This window comes from Cornus florida, unplaced genomic scaffold (genome assembly GCF_030987335.1).
Source record: "Cornus florida cultivar Cherokee Brave unplaced genomic scaffold, ASM3098733v1 CherokeeBrave_3.0.0_Hap2_Chr02, whole genome shotgun sequence".
Taxonomy (NCBI): Eukaryota; Viridiplantae; Streptophyta; class Magnoliopsida; order Cornales; family Cornaceae; genus Cornus; species Cornus florida.
This window is the reverse complement of record NW_026775572.1, coordinates 38,068,896-38,085,028: the sequence shown is the minus strand read 5'-3', so window position 1 is coordinate 38,085,028 and position 16,133 is coordinate 38,068,896. Positions and strand designations below refer to the sequence as shown.

The following is a 16,133-nucleotide window of genomic DNA, read 5'->3' as shown; positions in this document are numbered from 1 at the left end:
AAAGTGACCGTTTCAAATGTGGTAGCCAAAGTGGGTGATGTCTGCCAAAAGGTGACACGCTCACGGAGGTTATTATTTTAACATTTTATGACATTGGTCTTATTGAGGTCTCATAGTGCATTTACCTACATGAAGGCATTAGTTCTGCTAAAAGGTGATGAATGGTGTGGGATAAGTGAGTAGAATATTTGAAAGTACTTGGATTATAAGTAAATAACCCTCTTGCCAAAAGGTAGTGGAAGTGTTTAGCAATAATTCAAGTATAATCAAATAGGTCTATGTGCAATTTGATCGCAGGTTTGGGGGTAAAATAAAATCTAAAATTCTGCCAAAAGGTGATTTTTAGATGGCATTTTATTTGTTCCCGCGGGGTGGATGGTTTTGCACATAGTAAAACACCCTGATAAATTCGACTTAAAACCTAAGCACGAATTAAAGTTATAATCCCTAAAGCTGAGATATATTACTATATGTTGTTTATGTGATGTTATTCAATATAACATTTATTCAGGTTACAGACGCTTCTGTAATTTAAAGATATCTCATAGGGATTGAACCATTGAATGGTTAAAATTATATTGCCTAGAAGACAGGTTTTGATATTATATTGGATTTCTTGGACTACGTGTCTGTTGTTTTGGAAAAAAACCCATATGCCCAGTGCATTGTCTTCTTAGGTAGAAAAGTTGTTGCATGTTTTAAGTGAACTACAGGTACTACCATGCCATTAGATTAATTTATACTTCTATTGGTGATATTATTCAGGGTGGTATTCTAGTTTTGATACTGCCAAGGAGCTTCTTGATTTGATCAAGAAAGAATTAATGGGTATTAAGAAGTAACTACAATACTATTATCTGACATAGATTATGTTAGTGAGATATGATGGTAATGATTCAGTGAAGGAGTACATCTATAAGATGTGCAAGCTGGTTAATGATCTGAGGTAGTAGAGAATCATATTTTCTAATAAGTTAATTAGTCCACATGGTGATCTATTCTCTGCTTAGGTTTTTCCAGCTTTTCAAGATGAATTATAATTCACAAGAAGTTAAATGTGGCATTAACCAGCTGTTAGCATTTTGTGTTATTGAATGGAAACGACTCAAGGGTGTTAAAACTAAGTCAGCTTATCTTGCGGTGATAGTAAGAATAGTTTCAAGAAGAAACTAGGCGGCAAGAAAGTGTGTAAGGCTAATAAAGTAAGGCAGAACAATACATGAAAAGACATTGATCATAGAATGATAAATGTTAGTTCTGTAGAAATAAAAAGACATCAAAAGAAAAGGTTATTGTGGTGGAAAAGAAAACCAAAGTAGGAAAAGAAAATTCTTATGTTAATAGTTGAGCCTAACCTGGTAAAAGTATAGGTATAGACATGGTGGATGGATTCGGGTGTGATCCTACTTGTTTTTTGTTTTTCTATAGACTCGATACCTTCCGAATAAAATTGTGATTTGCTTAGAAGGGATTCATTTATGCTATACATAGGATATTGGGGAATGTCTCTCCAAAGAGACTTGAACGCATAGTCAAGGATGCGATTATTAGGCTGCCACAAATTTTATGCGTTGGTTGTGTCAAAGGATATATGCTAAGAAACGCAATTTTGAGGCTAGTCGATCATTTGGTTTTTTGGACTATATTTATACCGACATTTGTGGTTCATTTTTATTGTAGCGACAAAGGTATTTCATTGTCTTCATTGATGGGTTCTCAATGTATGATTGTATACTTAATCCACCAGAAGTCCGAAACACTTGATGTGTGTAAAAACTTCTAGACTAAAGTTGAAAGTAGTTGGTATAAAGATTATGGTTTTAAAATCGGACTAAGGTGATGAGTTTTATTGGGAAAATGGTAAGGAGGGTGTAAATTGTAGTACTTTCAGTATATACTTAAAGAGTAGGGCATTGTGCCACAGTACACCATTCCTAGTTCTCCTGGGCAAAATAAAGTTACAGAAAAGAAAGCGTGGGGATGTCTTATAGAGACAGAGTTATATAATGCAGATATTAAGGAGCTTAATACTCACATTACCAATGATTATTTTATTAGACATCTTGAAAGATTAAAGAATTCGAGATTTTACTGTTCTGTAGACCTATAGAGATTATTGAAATATGTCATGCATATTTAATGAGAGTGGCGAATCCAGTGAGAGTTTAAGATATTGTAGATTCTTTTACAGAAAAGTATTTTCAGCATCTATTCTATTTATTTCAAGCTTTATTCCACTTTCTATAGTGGTTTCAGTTAAAGCTCTAATTCCCACTCTTTCAATTATTCCCACTCATTTAGTTATTTCTTCTTTGTAGGCCTTTCTTTTAGTTTCCATTCTAGTTCCTAAGCTAGTTTAGCTTAGGAGATCTTATAGAGCTTGGAAGTATACTATAGTTGGTGATTTTGAGGTGTCTGGTGGATATAAGACAAAATTGGTGGTCAAGTGCTTAAGCAAAAGTGAAGTGTTGTTTTCTTTGAAATTATTTTCCGGTTTCATTAAAGAACTCTTTAAGAGTCATTCTTTCATTATCACTCATTTATGGCTTAAATAAGTTTTAGAACAGTAGTATCCAAAATTTTAATACAATGGTTACTAATTGTAAGTTCAAAGAGAATGTTATGGATAAATGCATATACCTTAAGTTCAGTGGGAGTCATTTTGTTTTCCTTGTCCTATTTGTTGATATTTTGCAAGGTAGCAATAACATTCATGTGATACATGATATTAAGAATTTTATGTAAAGAATTGACATGAAGGATATGAGTATGCAAAGTATGTCCTTGGCATTAGGATTCATAGAGAACACACTACAGGAATACTTGGACTTTCTCTAAAGGCTTATATTAATTAAGTATATGGAACAATTTAAGGGTTATCAAGCGTAGTAAGCCCATTGACATAAAGTACATTTTCAAGCATGAGAAGGTTAAGGTTGAAGTGTCATTAAGATTTTCCTATATGGTTACAGAAAGATTGTTGCAAGTCCTTTTACTAAAGTCTTCAGCCGAAGATAATAAAGTATTTAAAGAGCACGTGATTCGGATAGGTGTTCGAGAGTCATTATGGTATGATGTCTTGTATTTCTTTTGTATAAGCTATATTATAGTTAGTTTCTTTACGCCTTGTAGTAACAGTTATTTTTCCTCCAGTTTACGCCTTATGCTGACAGTTATTTGCATCCAAAATAAAGTTATGATGCATAATTATTATTATCTTGATATATATGGTTTATGCACGTGCTATTATGTTTGCCTGGAGTGATATTTCACTCATGAGGTTGTTTGGGTTAGATGTGAGATTAGCACCACATCGATAAATCCAAAATAATTATTAAAGGTTGTCTGAGAGTGCTAATTCACTCATACGATTGTTTGGGCTAGATATGAGATTGACGTCATATCGGTAAATCCAAATATAAGATTTGTCTAGGAGTGGTATTTCACTCATGAGCTTGTTTGGATTAGATGTGAGATTGACACCACATTAGTAAATCCAAACATAAATATTAAATTTTGCATGTGGGAGTTTTTTCACACTCCATGAGGATAACTTGGGCTAGATTTGGGATTGGCTCCATATCGGTAAACCCTCACACTGAACAGAAGGTTGGCGGTTTGCTTTAATATGTTCAAGTGACATACCGCGATGGTATGAAGTAGAATGGATAGCTTGGGCTAGATATGGGATTGGCTCCATATCGGTAAACCCTCACACTGAACAGAAGGTTGGTGGTTTGCTGTAATATGTTCAGGTGACATACCGCGATGGTATGAAGCAGGACTGATAGTGAGGTGTGCGTTTAGACCCCATGCAGTTTGCACATCTCATGAAATACAGTATAACCACTATATTTACTTGAATCCTAGATGGAATCAGTTTTGAGACCATGGAACTGTTTAGACTAATATATTACTTGTCTACGCATTTATGATCCACTATTGAGAAAATTTATGGAGGAGAGTGTTCTAAAGTTTCAATCCATCAATTTCGATAATTGTGTTTTCTAAATAAAAATGAGTGGCCACTCGACTTTTATAAAGTGTGTTACAATCCATAGTGTCATTTTATAAAACTTAGAGTGCATGGACCAAGTGGAAAATTATTGGAATTTTTACATATATATTTAAATAATAAAAATTATTTTATAGTCCTATGTACTACGTTTTCTAAAATAGGATTGCAACATGATTATTGATACTTGATGGATTGAGTTGTACTTTCCAATTTGGTGGTCTAATTGGGAGTATGGTTTTATATCGTTGGATTGTGGTTTTCTAACTTATTTGGTGTGATTTATTTCTAACCATTGATATCTAAGTTTCCATGATAGGAAGGGAGACTTAGGTATGCTTATTTGTAGAGAAGCGGTCCCCCCATGTTGTTGTTATATATATAAGAGTTTTAAAACCCTTATTCAGACCTATCGTATCAACAACTCTCAGAAGGTGGTAAAACGCTCTATTGTTTTGCAGGAATTCACAAAGGATTATATGGATATTCTAAAGGTATTGCGATTTAACCATTAATCAGGTACGAACCTAAATTCTCTATTTAATTAATTGTAATATTCTTGATTTCCACCTGTAGATTATTTATTTAAATCCAACAGTAATACCCTCAATCTAAATATTCTAAATCTCTATATAATTTCTCTCTTTCTCTCTCATCTCTGAATGTTTTCTTTGCTATTTTGGGGTTTTGTTTTTGTTCTAAAATTATACTAAAATCAACTGAACAGTATGCTTTGAGATTGTTCAATATTTATTGCACGAGATTGACTGATAGCAGATTAAAGGGCTTTGCTTTGTTAGAGAAGTTTCAAGTTGTAGCAAATTTTGTTACTGCAGTTTTTTTTTTTTAATTTTTATTTATGAGAAAGAAATTTGCAAATTCCTCGTTCAGTATTTTTTTATGCTTCACAATATCCATATGAAAAAAAAATATATATCCTTAAACTATGGAAAGATTACAAGATGACCCTGAACTATTTTTTTATTTTTTTTATTTTTTGTGTGGAGCATATTAACTCCTCAACCATACATGTTGCATGTTACCTATACGTTCTGGCAATCAGAGTCTCACAAAACATTATAAATATAAAATACCCTCAATCTAGACTCTAGTTAACATTTTTACCCAAATTCACTCTCTCTAAAGCTTACAACAGTGCAATACATAGATCAATAAATCGCAAAACACCATTACAATGCATGCATGTATTTATTCAACAAATTTCATGTCTATGCAAATTGGTGACCAATCAAGGAGATAATTACTATGGAGTAATATATAAAGTTGGTATAGGTCCTTAAGTTTGTGATAGGCTTTGATGTGACCAAAGCCATTAAGGACTTCTTTGTCTCTGGCAAACTGCTAAAGGAGGTTAAAAATTCTTACATTGCTCTAGTACCAAAGTCTCAAAATCCTTCTTCCCTTAATGATTTTCGTCCAAGCTCTTGGCCAATAAACTATATATAAATGTATCACCAAGCTCTTGGCCAATAAACTCAAGCTAATCCTATCATCCATCATTGATCCAAGCCAAAATGCATTTATTAAGGGTAGGCACATTGGTGATAGTGTTCTACTGGCTCAGGAGCTTCTTTAGGGTTATCATAGACGTCTTTCACCACATAGGTGTGCTATGAAGGTGGACCTCATGAAAGCTTTCGACTCAGTGGGTTGGAATTTTCTGCTGGATACTCTTGATCTTTTTGGGCTCCCTCTTCCATTTATTGGCTGGATCAAGGCTTGTATTACTTCACCAATTATTCACTGTCTCCATCAATGGTGAATTCCATGGTCACTTTAGAGGGGTAAAAGGTTTAAGGCAAGGTGATCCCCTATCACCCCTCCTGTTTGTAATAGCAATGGAAGTCTTCTCTGCCATTACAAAGAAGTTTATTTCTGATTCCACATACTTCAAATTCCACTCAAGATGTAAAAATTTGGCTATTTCCCACCTTATTTTTACTGATGACCTACTTCTCTTCAGTCATGGAGACCTTGCCTCTATATCCACACTTAAGCATGCCCTAGACCATTTCTCTACTCTCTCGGGAATGAAAATCAACAATTCAAAAAGTTCTTTCTTTGTCTCTGGAGTGCACTTGGCTCTAACTAACAGCATCAAAAATCTACTGGGATTTAATTGTGGCTCACTACCTATTAAATACTTGGGTGTTCCTCTTCTCTGCACTAGACTCAAAGCAGATGACTGTCGAGGGCTAGTGGAGAGGATCACTAAAAGGATTAATCACTGGTCATCCAAGTTTCTTTCCTATGCAGGCAAAATCCAACTGATCCAATTAGTCCTTTACAGTATGATTAACTACTGGTCCATCCTATTTATTTTGCCTAAATCAGTTATAGCTGAGGTAACCAATCTTATGAGGAATTTCCTGTGGTCTGGTACTAAATTCAAGCAGTCTGGAGCTAAGGTGAACTGGATTGCATGCTGTCAGCCTAAAGAATTTGGAGGTTTGGGTTTCAGAAATCTTGAAACTGCTAACACAGCAGTAGCTCTTAGACACATTTGGACTCTTATTTCTAATTGCAGGGATAAACTATGGGCTCAGTGGGTTAAAGCGCAGCTCATTAGGGACAGATGTTTCTGGACAATCAATACTCCTTAATCATGCTTTAGCAATTGGAAGAAAATTCTGCAATTAAGGGGTGTTGCTAGATCTATGATCCTAGCTAAGGTTGGAAATGGTTCGAATATTTTTTTCTGGGAAGATAATTGGTCTCTAAGGGGACCATTCTCGATGTTCTATACTAAGGAAGAAATTAGTAACTCACCAATTCACCCAAATCAGACACTGGCTTCTATGATTCACAATGGGGAATGGATCTTCCCAAACTTCCTCACCCAGCGCTTTCTAGAGATTAGTAACCTTCCCCTTCCAAGCTCTAATGTCGATTCTTTCACCTGGATCCCATCACCAACAGGGGATTACTCACTAGGTCACACAATTGCATGGCTCGGGGCGCACAGCCATCCAAAACATTGTCAACACCTGGTTTGGAACAACCTCTCCATCCCAAGATGCAAATTTACCTTGTGGCTTGCAGTACAAAGAAGACTTTCCACCCTTGATAGAGCAAGTATGAGACACTTCATGGGATCCAGAGTCTGTCATCTTTGCAATCTTGTTGATGAAACCCATGATCACTTGTTCTTTGCCTGCTCTTTTACTAGCCCAATATGGATCGCTCTCCAAAACAAGTGCAATTTCTACTTTTCCCCTTCTCGGTGGAGTGATTTGGTTGATCAACTGTCGATTTGCTGGTCAAGTAAAAATTTGAAGAATTCAGTCAACAAGCTTGTGTTATCCACTACAATTAACAAGATCTGGCAAGAGCGCAATGACCGAATCTTCAAAAATCAGAAGCACAATCAGCTCACAATCTTCAAACAAATTACTGATCTTGTTAGGCAAAAGCTGTTAACTACTTTGGTAAAAGACTCACCATGTGCAAGAAGGCTTAAGCTTGAGTGGAATTTGCCGGCGTTCATCAAACCTCCTCCGAAGCCTCCTGATCGCTCGGATTAGGGTTCGCACCCTTTTGCTTTACACCGTTTGTGGGTATTCCTTAGACAAACATAGTCTTCATCGTCTTAGACTATCATTGTCTTTGTGTTATACTGGATCTAAATACTGGGCTTACTATTTTGGGTTGTAAAAGGTTCTTGCGAGTGGGCTGTCCACGGTTTGTGGACCAGCCTCTCTTATAACTTCTGTATGTAATTTTTCATATTTTCTTTATAAAATTATCCTTATCTTCCACAAAAAAAAAAAAAAAAAAAAAAAAAAAAAAAAAAAAAAAAAACTAAGATCAGTTACACTATTTAATTTGATTGTTTATTTCTCTTGTTGATTTGTCAATGCCATACTAGATCTAAATACTGGGCTTACTATTTTGGGTTGTAAAAGGTTCTTGCGAGTGGGCTGTCCACGGTTTGTGGACCAGCCTCTCTTATAACTTCTGTATGTAATTTTTCATATTTTGTTTATAAAATTATCCTTATCTTCCACCAAAAAAAAAAAAGACTTAGAAGACTAAGATCAGTTACACTATTTAATTTGATTGTTTATTTCTCTAGTTGATTTGTCAATGCCAACTCTTTAATCAAGTACTATTTGTTCTTTGTTTGTTGAATAACCAGAACGTCAATGACTTACAGTAGTAGAAGGAAAGAAGTACATAATGGAACAAATGATATAATCAGTGGCCTGCGAATAAACGTAGTAGACTCTATCCTAGGGTCCATGCCAATGCGAGCTGCAGCAAGAACTAGCATATTGTCCAGAAAGTGGAGGTACATTTGGGCTTCTCATCCAAAACTTGTGCTTGATAAGGAGTTCTTTAGGAAGACCTGTGAAATAAAGAGGACGAACCGTTTAATCTTCTTCCGTACCTATAGATTCGAGAGATTAATCAATAAACTACTCACTAATCACATCGGCCCCATTCTGATATTCAGTCTCTATGTTCCAATGTCGCATTTTGTTCGTACCGGAGCAATTGATCAATGGTTGCTATTCTTGTGAAGGAATGGTATAAAGGAACTCACAATTGATATTGAAGATGGTATTACATATCAACTTCCTTCTTATATTTCCTATTGTGAAGAACTGAGACGTTTGACGCTCTGTAACTGTGTCTTCAAGCCGCAACATCTTTCTGGAGGCTTTCGTAATCTCTTTAGTCTCTATCTGAAGAAAATCTCATTTACAGAGAATTTGCTTGAAACTCTTGTTTTTATTGCCCTGTTGCTCGAGTGTTTGATGTTTGCAAAATGCAATGGTATTCACCATTTTAAGGTCGATGTTCCGAAACTCAAAGCTCTGCATGTCTCAGGCAGCTATGGAGTTGAATTGATATGTTTTAGAAACATATCAAACCTTGAAGATGTGAGAATTATAATGGGCAAAGAAGTTAAAAGTATGGGGCAGGATAAAAGCATCAGTTTGATTAACTTTTTGGTTGATCTGTCTAGAGTTCTGAATGTTAAATTTGACGGCATTGCCCTTAAGGTGATACATTGTCTTCTGTTATTTGGTTGAGTCATTTGAAAACATGATTATATATTTTTCATGAATATATTTGGTTGTTTTCTTCTAAGTTTTTGGCTGCAGGTACAGTTCCGAAGAGGCTTCCAACTACAGCTAACCATTAATTTGAAGCATCTTCATTTGCATATTTAGAATTTAATGACGCGGATCAGATATCATGCGCTCTTTGCTTGCTTAGAAGCTCTCCTAATTTGAAGACACTTATTGTATCTGTAAGAAAGGTAAATCAAGACATACATACATATATTGTTTTAAATATTTAAATTTTCAAATGTAAACTGGTCTTTGATTCATGGTCTTTGTATAGGATGTTGCAACCACTGACGATGCACTCCAACCAGCTTTGAACTATCTGGAAGCATCAGACTCCACGGACCTGACCCTGAATGAACTTCAGTATTAAGGATATGTCATAGCAAGGGATCAAGGACTGAACAGCTGTTCATAAAGCTCATACTTGCATGTTCGCCCTCGCTGGAAAAGTTGATCATTAAGCGGAATAAAGAAGATGATCCCAATGAAGGATTTCAGGTTTCAGAACAATTGTTGTCCTTCCCTTGAGGATCGACAAGAGCAGAATTGATATACTTGGATCCAAGCAAGCAATTCCAGTGAAAATAATGAAAATAATTTGCTTGCAATGTTACTGGGGGCTAGTAAGCCCGGGACTCCTGCAGACCAGTAATGCTAGAAACGGCGCCGCTCTTTGGTCCTTTTTTTGGGGAAAGGTTTCGTTTCTCTAGTGTCTGCACTTTTGAAGGTTGACTTTGTGTGGTGCATGTTAGTATGGCTAGGTGACTGTTATGAGTCTAATTAATGGTCCATTTTGGTAAAAGAGGGATAGAAAGGTGTGATGAAATGGAAAGGAAGTTTGATTAATAAAGTCTCAGACAGGTCTAATGGTTCATGTTAAATTGAGAATCTTGTTTTTTATTTTTATTTTTTTTATTTTAATTCATGATTAGGCCTTTTCCTTCACTATGGATTGGAATCCAGGAGGGAATCTGACATTTTTCTATCCGTGTTTCATTATAACTACAGGACTTTTTCATTTTGCTAAGGAATTTTTTAATTTTTTTACTTACAACTATTTTTCTTGATCAATTTGTAAAAAAATAAAAAATAAAAAAAATTTATTGACGAGCGTGTGGAAACATTTTCAAACTCGAGAACATTTTTAGCCAATCCAATAGATTAGAACTGATTTCTAACAAGGGAAAGGTGTCTTCTAACAAGGGAAAGGTGTCTTTGTGAATCTTGAAGTGTTAGATTTTAACTCTTTACATTTAGGTACTAATTTAACTTTTATCAGTTCTTAAAAAAATATATATCTCTCTCAAAATTTTTAAAGTAAGGTCAATCTAGTACTTTTAACTTCTTGTAAATCATGACATTATTTAGTATGAAATTCAGTCCAGGATTAGTTAGGGGTGCAACTTGGGTTGAGTAATCTGAACCTAACTCGAACTCAATCCGATTTTTCACATGTTTGGGCAATTAATTTTTACAATTAAGGTTGGGTTTGAATTAAAAAATATCAATCCGAATTTAATTAGGGTTGAGATTGGATTGAAGTGCTAGCAACCCGAACCAATCCGAACCCGAATTTTAATATTATTTTCATATATATTTTTACTTTTAAATACATTATGTATAATATTTAAACTAGGATTACTTTTTTTCTTAAGTTATTGTATTTTAACATTGAGGAGAATTAATTTTCTAAAAAATTGTTTATAATTTGTTAAAAATAAGTCTTTAAACTTTTTCTTATTTAAGAGTTATTTAATCTAAAATTAATTTAAGATCATATTAAATTTTCGGTGTAAGGATTAGTCATATGAGTAACTCGAATTAACCCGAAATTTTTACGTGGAATCTAAGTTCGAGTTGCAAGCCTGAATTTAAAAGTAGAATGATGGGTTGGGCTTGGGTTGAGTAGTTAAGATTGAGGATAGGGTTAGTGTTAGGGTTAGGTTTAGGCTTAGATTTAACATTTCATATGGTAGGTTGGAATCAAATTATTCCTCAAACTCGCCCAATCCACCCGAGTTGTAGCCGGAGGATTAGTTACTGCCAAATTAAAGCTTCCTTATACGATTAAAGTTTTCCAGAACAATAACAAAACATATTAGAGTTTTACTAAAATACAAACACAATTCAAATAGAAACTTGAGAGACAATTGAACATTTATTTGTTTATTATTATTTTTTTCCCCTTCTCTAGTTTTTTGAGAAAAATAATCCATTTATCTCTGGATATAAAGGCAAGCTCTTTCAGAATTAAAAGTTTCAAGTGCTGAAGGAAAAGTTGAAGGTACTTTCCAGTTGAACTTTAAACAAAATATTTGTTATTTATGTCAAATTTTGTTGTCTCTGAATTATTCTTTTCGTTGCCTTAAGCATGTTAGTTTATACTTATATATACTTCATAACAAATATTTCTATACTGACAAGTGACAAAGGCACAGTATTAATATGATGAAGCTGATCGATCGACGATCATAGATGTAATAGTTTATATATGCAACTGATATTATTTTCCTATGTAAAATTATTAGTTGCATGTCATATATATATATATATATATATATTAGTGTCATTTTTTTTTTTTTTCTCTATTTTTATTTAAGATAGAAAAAGAAAAGTTGGACAATTCCCGTCTGTGTTAATTATTTTTTTTTGGAAGTATCGAAAATGGCCTCTATGGACCAAGGAGCCAGGAATTTTAATTTGAGGGCCAAATTATATATGGAGGAAAATAAATTCTAAAAAATGAGAAAAAGCAACCTAAATAAGTAAGGATGAAAACTGATTTGAAAAGGGGGAAAAACAAAAAAAGATAAAGAAGAGGAAGCAATAAGTTAAAGTAAAAAACAACAATAATAATAATAAGTAAAAGAAAATATTGTTTAAGAATTAAATTTTATTCAACAAATATTTTAATTTTTCAAAAATTCAAACTTTGAAAAATTATATAATTTGATTACTTTGATTCTACTTTAAGAAAGATATGTCATTATTACTAAGAAGAAGAGAAAAAATGTAACATTATAACTAAGATATATTGCAAAGCTGAAGGTCAAGGCAATGGTACCTCCTCCTCCCCATTTCCTTCTAAAGTTGAAGGTCGATGGTATGGTTGCAAAAAGTGAGTGTCGGTGTGTTTCTTGCCTTCAAAAAAAATCATAATAATAATAAAAAATTACGAGTAACTAATGTTGAGTGTGGTATGCAAGAATAGAATGTAAGTATGAATGAAAAGAGAATGGGAATGGAATGAAATGAAATTGTCATTCTTATTCTATTGTTAGGTTGCAAATATGAAACGTATAGGAATTGAATGATAATAATCATTCTAGTGTTTGGTTGGACTAATTTAAAATTTAGATATGGAATGAATTTCAAATTGAATTCTCCAAAATACCCTTTTTAGTGACAAATAAATTAAACTAACAAAATAACATCTTTTTATAAACAAATGGCGGCGGCGGCGGTGGATGGCGTTAACGATGGTGGTAGAGGTGGAAAGCGATAATGGTGTTAGAAGGTAAAATCTTAATAATAATAAAAAATTACGAGTAACTAATGTTGAGTGTGGTATGCAAGAATAGAATGTAAGTATGAATGAAAAGAGAATGGGAATGGAATGAAATGAAATGAAATTGTCATTCTTATTCTATTGTTAGGTTGCAAATATGAAACGTATAGGAATTGAATGATAATAACCATTCTAGTGTTTGGTTGGACTAATTTAAAATTTAGCTATGGAATGAATTTTAAATTGAATTCTCCAAAATACCCTTTTTAGTGACAAATAAATTAAACTAACAAAATAACATCTTTTTATAAACAAATGGCGGCGGCGACGGTGGATGGCGGTAATGATAGGGGTAACGATAGTGGTGGTGGTGGTAGAAGGCAATAGTGGTATAAGTGGTGGTGGTGGTGGAAGGCAATGGATGTGACAGTGGTGGTGGTGGTGGTGGAAGGTAGTGAAGTGGCGGTGGTGGAAGGTGATGGTGGTTGAAGGTAGTGGTGGTGACGTTGGTGACGGTAAAGGTGGCAATGGTTGTGGAGGTGTCAGTGGCAGTGAAGGCGGTGGTGGTGTGATGGTGGTGGAAGGTCGCGACAGTGGTGTAGGTGGTGGTGGTGGTGGAACGTGGCAGTTGCAGTGACGGCAGTGACAATGGTGACGATAATTGTGGCAATGACGATGGTGGAAGGCAATGGAGGTAGCAGTAGTTGAAGGTGGTAGTGGTGGAATGCAGTAGCAGTGGCGGAAGTTAATGGTGGTGGTGGCGACGGTGGTGGTGATGGTGATGGTGGAAGGTAGTGGAGGCAGCGATAGTGTGATGGTTGAAGGCGACAACAATGGTGACAGTGACAATAACAGTAGTGGAAAGCAATGGAGGTGGCGGTGGTGAAAGGCGGTGAAGGCGGCAGTTTTTGTGGAAGGTGGTGGTGGTAAAAGGCGGCAGCGGCGATGCTTGGACCATAAGAGTTTTTTGGGAACTTGATTTTGTAAAAATATTTACTTAATGGTCATTTAATAAGTTTAGTTGTGAAATGAATTTTCATTCACAAGAATGTATTTTCTTTTCAATGAAATGACTATTCCCACTTTAATTACACCCAAACAAACAAATGATTGGAATGGGAATTCCATTCATGCACACCATACAAAGCATAAAATATTTGCACTAACAATTTTGATAATAGTAACTTATATTTTTATCCAACAAAATTTGAGCTTTCAAAAATAGGCTAAAATTGTCAAAATTAAAATTTCATATGAGTTTAGAAAGGACAAATTTTTATTTCGAAACTCATAATCTTTTTCTATAAATTTTGGGGGTCACATGTGTAGATTAATCTTCAAGATAACATTTTTTGGGAAGTATAAAGTAAATTTTGAAATATTTTGGTCCTTAGCCCCTCAAGCTCCACCACTACCGATGGAAAAGCACACTTGCTACGAGGGCCATGGTGTCCAAGAAGAGTGAGCTGATCTTCTAAATTATGAAATTTTGTGAGAGTAGGAAAAAATGGAAGAAGAAAGTTGAAAAAAATGTGTATAAAGGAAATCAATGGCTAGATTAAGTAGACTAATTTATTTTTGTTCATTGAAGTTTCATTTGCTTCGAGCTAAGTTCTCTTTCGTTTGAATCAGAACAACCATGCAATGCAGTTATGAAAGGTTGGCTATGAATGTTGCAGAGGATTTTATCATTGATTTACCGTCGGAAAAAAAAGATGTTATCAGTGATCTACCGAGAGACATAATAGATCGTATCCTAGCGCGCATGCCCATTCGAGATGTAGCAAGAACAAGTGTGCTATCAAGAAAATGGAGGCAAATTTGGGCTACACATCCACAACTCATGTTTGATCATCAGTTCAACTTCAACATAGAGACCACAGAAGACAAACCATTCATTCTACAGAACTTTGTGAATGTGATTAAGAAGATTTTCAACATAGAGACCACAGAAAACAAACCATTCAAAATTCTACAGAACTTTGTGAATGTGATCAACAAGATTTTCTTACTTCACACTGGTCCCATTCTGAAATTTTCTCTCTATATTCCACCACCCATACAAATTGATCACAACCACGATATTGATCATTGGATGCTAATTCTGTCGAGTAATGGTATCAAGGAACTCACCTTTGAAAGTGCAAGTCCTTATCCCTATAAATTGCCATCATGTATATTCTCTTGTCCGCAATTGACTCGTCTGAAACTCTGCAATTGCATAATCAAGCCACCACATGCATTTAAATGCTTTGGTAATCTTATTAGCCTCAGTTTTGAGAATATCATATTTACAGCTAACATGCTCGAGACTCTGTTCTCAAGTGCCCCTTTACTCGAGAATCTGTTTATTTTAAGCTGCATTGGTATCGAACATTTTAATATCCAAGCTCCATCACTAAAAGTACTGCAACTTGGGAGCATTTGTGGATTTAAATCGATATCTTTCAAAAACAGCCCAAATCTTGCTATTGTCGTTATTGCACCATTATTTGAAATTGATAATTCGCAATGGGCTAAAACCACCAATTTGATTGAGCTTGTTGCTAGTTTGCCTAGAATTGAGAGGCTTTTGCTGGACAACTTTGTTCTCAAGGTATGATGTTGTAAATTTAGTACTTTATTTATTTATTTTTTTTTGGTTCAATTGTATTGGAACATATTTCGTGGTTCTTATTTTCTGGCTTTTTTGCTGCAAAGGTTTTAGCTGCAGGTACTGTCTCAAAGAGGCTTCCGGCAATTAAAAATTTGAGATTTATTCAATTGTTTAAGATAAATTTCAATGATTTGGATCAGATTTCATGCATTCTTTGCTTGCTTAAAAGCTCCACTAACTTGCAGGACCTTTATCTTCAGGTGAGAACGTAGACTAAGATAGCCAATCTGTTCAATACCAAAAACACATTTTTATAAAAACTGATTTTACATTTGATTTTGTCTTCTATAGGCCTTTGAAAGCAAAGGTACAGTCATGCAACCGGTTTTCAATTTTTTGAAAGAATCCAAGTGGATGTACCTGAAATTGAACACACTTCAAACTGCGGAACTTGTTCTTTACGGGTGCTCGAGGACTGAACTTTTCTTCATCGAGTTTTTACTTGCCCGTTGCCTAATTCTTGAGAGAATTTTCATTCAGCTTTCAGGGGTCAGTTCAAATGAAGGGTTTAGAGTCTTAAAAAAGGTGGTGCGGTTTTCGCGAGCCTCCGAGAAAGCAGAAGTAATATTTGAGTACCGAGAAAGCAGAAGTAATATTTGAGTAGCCCCATGTGAGTCAGTCCAGCTATAATCTTTATTTTCAACAAGCAAACAAGCTGATACACAGCTTTATTTCAACAACTTAGCAGACCCCGGTCTTCTTTGTCTTTGTTTTGTTAATTGGAAATCTTATTTTGTTTTTGATTCAAGACTAGGCTGACTTGGTGTTTTCTCCTCATTACTTATTTTTCCATCTTTCTGTAGAATTTTGCCTTTTTTGGGAGGTCTTACAAGAAGTGTAAACTATGTCACA

At 34.8% G+C, this 16,133-nt stretch overlaps 3 protein-coding genes across 4 annotated transcripts; 2 read left to right on the top strand and 1 right to left on the bottom strand.

The window, feature by feature from the left end:
- Nucleotides 1–6,478: 6,478 nt before the first annotated feature.
- Nucleotides 6,479–7,580, bottom strand: LOC132286601 (uncharacterized). 2 transcript variants are annotated; one of them, XR_009472820.1, is made up of 2 exons: nt 7,478–7,580; nt 6,479–7,382 (listed from the first exon to the last, which is right to left on the bottom strand). XR_009472820.1 is itself a non-coding variant. In XM_059788964.1 (2 exons), exons 1-2 carry the CDS (start codon nt 7,521–7,523, stop codon nt 6,967–6,969), a joined length of 372 nt encoding a protein of 123 aa, XP_059644947.1. In that variant the 5' UTR covers nt 7,524–7,580; the 3' UTR covers nt 6,804–6,966. The 2 variants fall into 2 exon arrangements, 1 of the variants encoding a protein (XP_059644947.1); XM_059788964.1 differs by having other exon boundaries at nt 6,804–7,292.
- Nucleotides 7,581–8,181: 601 nt separating this feature from the next.
- Nucleotides 8,182–9,487, top strand: LOC132296079 (uncharacterized). The gene is made up of 3 exons (XM_059794321.1): nt 8,182–8,327; nt 8,562–9,045; nt 9,392–9,487. The coding sequence occupies exons 1-3, from the start codon at nt 8,182–8,184 to the stop codon at nt 9,485–9,487; spliced, it is 726 nt and encodes a 241-aa protein (XP_059650304.1).
- Nucleotides 9,488–12,940: 3,453 nt separating this feature from the next.
- Nucleotides 12,941–15,881, top strand: LOC132296078 (F-box/FBD/LRR-repeat protein At1g13570-like). The gene is made up of 4 exons (XM_059794320.1): nt 12,941–13,005; nt 14,258–15,221; nt 15,326–15,481; nt 15,573–15,881. The coding sequence occupies exons 1-4, from the start codon at nt 12,941–12,943 to the stop codon at nt 15,879–15,881; spliced, it is 1,494 nt and encodes a 497-aa protein (XP_059650303.1).
- Nucleotides 15,882–16,133: the final 252 nt, after the last annotated feature.

Coding starts and splice junctions, on each gene's coding strand:
- LOC132296078 (XM_059794320.1), top strand. CDS start 12,941: ATGGCGGCGGCGACGGTGGATGGCGGTAATGATAGGGGTAACGATAGT. Junction 13,006..14,257: donor AGTGGTGGTGGTGGTAGAAG/GCAATAGTGGTA, acceptor CGTTTGAATCAG/AACAACCATGCAATGCAGTT. Junction 15,482..15,572: donor TGCAGGACCTTTATCTTCAG/GTGAGAACGTAG, acceptor TGTCTTCTATAG/GCCTTTGAAAGCAAAGGTAC.
- LOC132296079 (XM_059794321.1), top strand. CDS start 8,182: ATGACTTACAGTAGTAGAAGGAAAGAAGTACATAATGGAACAAATGAT. Junction 8,328..8,561: donor ATATTGTCCAGAAAGTGGAG/GTACATTTGGGC, acceptor ATTCTTGTGAAG/GAATGGTATAAAGGAACTCA. Junction 9,046..9,391: donor TTGACGGCATTGCCCTTAAG/GTGATACATTGT, acceptor GTCTTTGTATAG/GATGTTGCAACCACTGACGA.
- LOC132286601 (XM_059788964.1), bottom strand. CDS start 7,523: ATGAACGCCGGCAAATTCCACTCAAGCTTAAGCCTTCTTGCACATG. Junction 7,293..7,477: donor CTTAAGCCTTCTTGCACATG/GTGAGTCTTTTA, acceptor TTACTTGACCAG/CAAATCGACAGTTGATCAAC.